At 41.9% G+C, this 5,092-nt stretch overlaps 1 protein-coding gene across 1 annotated transcript in view; it reads right to left on the reverse strand.

Moving 5' to 3' along the window:
• The window catches only part of kctd16b (potassium channel tetramerization domain containing 16b), a 94,739-nt gene extending 89,647 nt beyond the window's left edge, over positions 1–5,092 (reverse strand). The window contains exon 1 of the mRNA XM_085174152.1: positions 3,128–5,092. Coding sequence (XP_085030278.1) covers positions 3,128–3,965 — 838 coding nt within the window. The 5' untranslated portion in view covers positions 3,966–5,092. The remainder of the gene's footprint in view (positions 1–3,127) is intronic.

Here is a 5,092-nt window from a genome sequence, read left to right on the forward strand (position 1 = left end):
TACGGTGCTATACTGTCCTTTGCACTTTGCAGTACAAATGGATAATGACCCAATGCATACTGTAAAAGCAACCCAAGGGTTTCTCAATGCAATGGCCAAGTCAGTCACCTGATCTCAACCCATTAAAGCATGTTTCTCAGTTAGTAAATACAAAACCAAGTGCAAAGACCCACAAACAAGTCTCATCTGATGGTAAAGCCCTAGCAGAGCATCTCAAGGGACAAAACACAGTATCTTGTTATGTCCCTGGATTCTAAACATCAGGCACTCATTTAAAAATGCCTGAAAGATGTTAGTTTGTCCAGTTACTTTCGAGCCTCTGAAAATGTTGGACTATGTGTACCAATTACTATAAACTCTAAACACTAAAAACAAAACTTTAGTTAAACCCCTTGAATTAAATATGAAAGTCTGCATTTCAATCACAGCTTGAATGTTTGATTTAAAATTCTCCATAGTTGTGGACAAAAGCAAAACAGTCAGGTCCATAAGTTTGGGGGCAATGACAAGTTTGTCGATGCACAAAAAAAGATTATTGTAATATTTAATAAAGGCCTTATTCTATTGTATGAATATGTTTAAAAAATAAGCGTTTTAGAATGTAATGTTAAATGTAAAAATGTGTGCAGATTAGCTCAGAACTCTTTTCGCTTGCCAAACATCTGGAGGATTGGGCATTGAGATGAGACAACAAAGCCAGTGGTGCTAAAAAACTGGGTTAGATGCCTACCTTTTGAAATACAAAATCGTATGAATATAAAACAGTGCCCAATGCTTTATTGCAGTTTTTTAAAGTAGGAGAACAGTCTGCTATGTAATTACAAATGTCTTGGGAATGAGGATGGAATAGGAATTTTAGAACATGGCTGCTGCTAAAAACTGCAACAGACAAGCTGATTTGCACTGTTTTCTTTTTCTGCTGGGATAAAAAGGATGCCAGTCAGAAGTCTGCATAGAATATAATGTAATTATCGGCAAAATGAACACGTATTCACAAAATACTAAACCGAGTGCTATATGGGAGATAAGTCAGGGTCACAACTCTTATTTTTTAGAACTGTAACCTTTTTTTGACAACACTGAAACATATTCTCCTTTATTTTTTCACGTGACGATATCTGGCACAACACTGCTGTCAGCTTTAAAATGTTTTATATTCACGATGCTGTCCTCTGTACCTTGCTTATGTGACAAGATTTAACTTTAATATAAAACTGTTGATACATTCAGTTCTGTCCATTAGTTTTTGGACAGTTGCACATATAGACCAGCACTGTTTTAATTGAAATAGTCAAGATGTGATTGAACTGCAGACTTTCAGCTTTAACTCAAAAAAGTTCCATAAAAGAAGTGCAATAATTTTTTAGGACTTGCAGCCATTTTTATACATAGTCCTTTTCAGAGGCTCAGAAGTAATCTGAATTGAATGACAAGACGTTTTATGGCCAAATGAGGTCTCTTCCCTTATTATTTCATGGCAAATTATGCATATAAAACATGTTGAGTTGATTCCAAGCGTTGAACTTGTAATTTGTAGTTTCAGCTTTTCTCTGACATCTCAAGATGAGGTCCGCAGAGATGTCCATGCAAATAAAGGAGGCCATCATTAAACTGGAAACCCCAAATAGAGCTATGAGGGAGATAGGAAAAACTTTAAGAGTGACAAAATCAACAATCTGATACATAGAAAGACCACAGAAGACAACTAAAGTGCATGACTGCAGGACTATTTCTCCTTGACTGAAATAAAATCCTTTGAAATATCCATCCAATAACCAACAAACTGATTTTTTATTTAAAACACTCTGTATAGGTGTACAGAGGCAAAATGTAAAGAAAAATGTGCCATTTTCCAAAAAACCTATGAACCGAACACTGTTTCCACATTAAGAAACTGAACAGGATGGTAACTATGAGCAGTATAGGATCCCATAGTATTTACATGTACTCATAATGCTATGATATAATTCCTGATCAAATGCAGTGAGGTAGTTGAGTGACTTGGTTTTATCTTAGAATATGTCAAATCAAATCTGAGGCCTTTTTATTTCCAGAATTGTTCTTGGTTTCTTAAAAATGCCCCCCTGCTACCATTTCAGGGGTTGTGTGACAAAAGCTTTGTCATCTAAGTAGTCAGGTACTGAAAACTTAAGCACATCCACAGTATCAGTATGACATTTGTTATCAATTATATACTCTCAGATTAAAAAATATGGATGTTTTTGTTGCCTCGTAAAATCTTATGAGAGCCAGTATAACAGCCATGATGACATCTTCTTTACTACCACTCTGCCAGCAGCTACTGAGCAGCAAAGATGGCAAAATGGAAGGAAAGCAGTAGCAAAGGCTATGAGGGAATGCAAGAAGTTGAAAAGATGGGCTGGATAAAAGCAGAGAGGAGGTGGAATAGCAAATTGTACCATGATAAGAAATGGCAAGCATTGATGAATCACTGCTCTCACAACTGCCTTGGCTCAGATGGTTGTGAAATGTTTAAAATCTGGTTAAATCGTTTGAAATATAAGAGCCCACTGAAGGCTGCAGCATGCTGTAATAGATTTGAACACGCCAGAATCTGAACACAGACTAGCCTGTCAATCATGTGTTAGCTGCAAAGGTTTCACTGCTTCCAGGGAGAAGTGGAAAACCTTTGTTTAACCTCAATTACAGGAAATGATCTCTAATGGGTTTCGCTCCACAAAACTTTAGACTTCAACTGAGAATGCAAACCTGACTCTGCAGCTGTGCTTGCATTTAAAGAAGAAGATCCAGGCTACCTATAGGGCACAGAAATGTGGAATCCATGCAAGGAATTTATATATCATGGTTCTTTATCGGGGAAATCTTCCAGGCTGCTGGTCAACGAGCAAATCTGCTGGCAGAAGTCAGGTGTAAGAGCACTGCCATACAGACAATCGGATCTCACCACCCACTATAAAGTGACTGGCACGCTCACACCACTCAAAAGAGTCCACAGCTAGGAAGGCCCACCCATCCCCACAGCCAGATATTCCCCTCACGCCAGCTGACAACCCATGTGCGCCTTCTAGCGGCGTTCCAAGTTTGCGTGTGCGTTCACGCCTGCAAACGGTGACCTTTCGTTCACTAAAGCACCACTGTGACTTACGGTAGAAAACGTATTCTGTGTAGCTGGACCAGATCTTGTCCTCTGTGTGCTGGTTGACGAACGAAGCTGTGACTGACGAGTTGCAGGCCACCATTTGGAAACCACACTCCGACAGCATGTCAAAAGCTCTCTCCAGGTGCTTGAACTTGAGATAAAACCGGGAGGTGTACCGATCCGGGGTCCTGTCCGGGTCCCTGCTCTCGTTCAGCGTCTCCCCAAACACTTCTTTGGCAAGGGCTACCCTCCCGCATATTAGTATCCGAGGTACCCTCCTGAACTTGGCGTCACTCTGACTCTCACGGCCCATGGTACACGACCCTCGATACCCCACAGTAATGAACCCGCTCTTTCTGTCCGCGGGAACGAGAGAGGGTGGCGGGCACTGCCGGTGGTCGCTACCCTGGGACCCATCTTCATAGTCGCTGTGGAAGTAGTCGTCCGGGCTTTGCTTGATATCCTCAGGGGTGAGTAGCTTCACCAGGTCGGGCAGCTGGAAGTATTCAGCCTCTTTTCTGAGCCTCCCTTTTTCCGGGAAGTGGTCCGGGAGGACAACTTGCTTATCCCGGAGGTAGTCCAACACGTACCGGAATAAAAAGCCATCTCTGTCAATGAAATATCGACCCTTGGGGTCTCTTGCTAAGTCGTTAGATGCGTCTTTTTTAGAAGAAAATAGCTTACCGAGCAGCGAATTCGGGGTGCTCACCAAAGTTGAATGACGCGTGTAATAAACCTGTCCCCCGACGTTTAATTCAACAACATCTGGGAAACTGTTCTGAACTGATGCCTGCTCTTTGGGATTAGTCCTGCAGTTTAGACTCAGCGCCATCGTTTCCGTCATGAACAGCTCCAAGCAGGCTACACACCTCTTTCAACCACAAGTCTCAAAAAAGAAGGAAAGAAAGAAAAAAGCGATGGGTCAGTGTCAAAAGTTGCCCGAGCTGTGCCCCCTGTTATTTTGACGCAGGACCTCCAACTTCATCTCACAGCGATCCGAATGAGCATTTTTCATGGCTGCATTGCCATTATCACCTACCAGTCTTTAACAGTTGTCGAAAATGGAGAGGGAAATGTCACTTCGTAGTCTCGAATTGGCAAAACTGAAAAGAGCAACTTGAATGGAGTAAAGAATCGTCGTTGTAAGAGAGGATGAGTGTATTCTGGCGCATCAAAAAGCTGACTGCATTAGTGGTTGTGGGACTCCCTTCGCCTCTGGGAAAAGAGCATTAGCCTACATGGAAAACCAGTGAGTGCTGGAAGAAGGCTATTTGACCGGATGGAGGGGGGGAAAGCACTTGCCTTGCTTGCCTTTTTAGTTTTTGAAAGTAACATCCAATAGAAATATGTCCTTTTCCACAAACGCACGTAACCAGAAAAAAGTCGAACAACTTATTTTAGAATCTAGCCCGAAATGAAAAAGGTGCAAATGCGACGCTGTCACTTTTCTCTTTTTGTTTTGTTGTTTTTTTTTTTCTTTAACTTCCTTTCAAGAGCGGACGATTTTGAAGGTTGTAGAGACTGACAGGTGGAGGAAAAAAGCCTTTCAGTGACGAGAAACCTCGCAGAGATTGCAAACACAGTCCTCTAATCATTTTGTCTGTAGCTTGTCACAACATCCAGACATGTCGCCTGGTGCGCGCTGATTTAAAGTACCCTCCTATTCATTAAAAAAAACACAATAAAACCCATATACGACTCTTTTTCTTTTCTTTTTTTATGTCCTGAAGAGGTGTTAAAACCTCCGTTCGGATTTCTTTTTCTTTCTTTAAAGCAGTAGAAAGAACCGAACCACTGTTGGCTGCATTACCGGGAACTGTCCGCGGTACTGAAACGAGCATCTCTCTCTCTCTCTCTCTCTCTCTCCCTCAGCCCCTTCCCCCTCCCTCAGCACACACACACTAACATACACTCCCCTCACTCTCCTTCGCATACACTTGTACCGCCTCCCTTCCCCTACAGAGTTGGGTG

The sequence above is a fragment of the Neolamprologus multifasciatus genome, chromosome 10 (assembly GCF_963576455.1).
Source record: "Neolamprologus multifasciatus chromosome 10, fNeoMul1.2, whole genome shotgun sequence".
Classification (NCBI taxonomy): Eukaryota; Metazoa; Chordata; class Actinopteri; order Cichliformes; family Cichlidae; genus Neolamprologus; species Neolamprologus multifasciatus.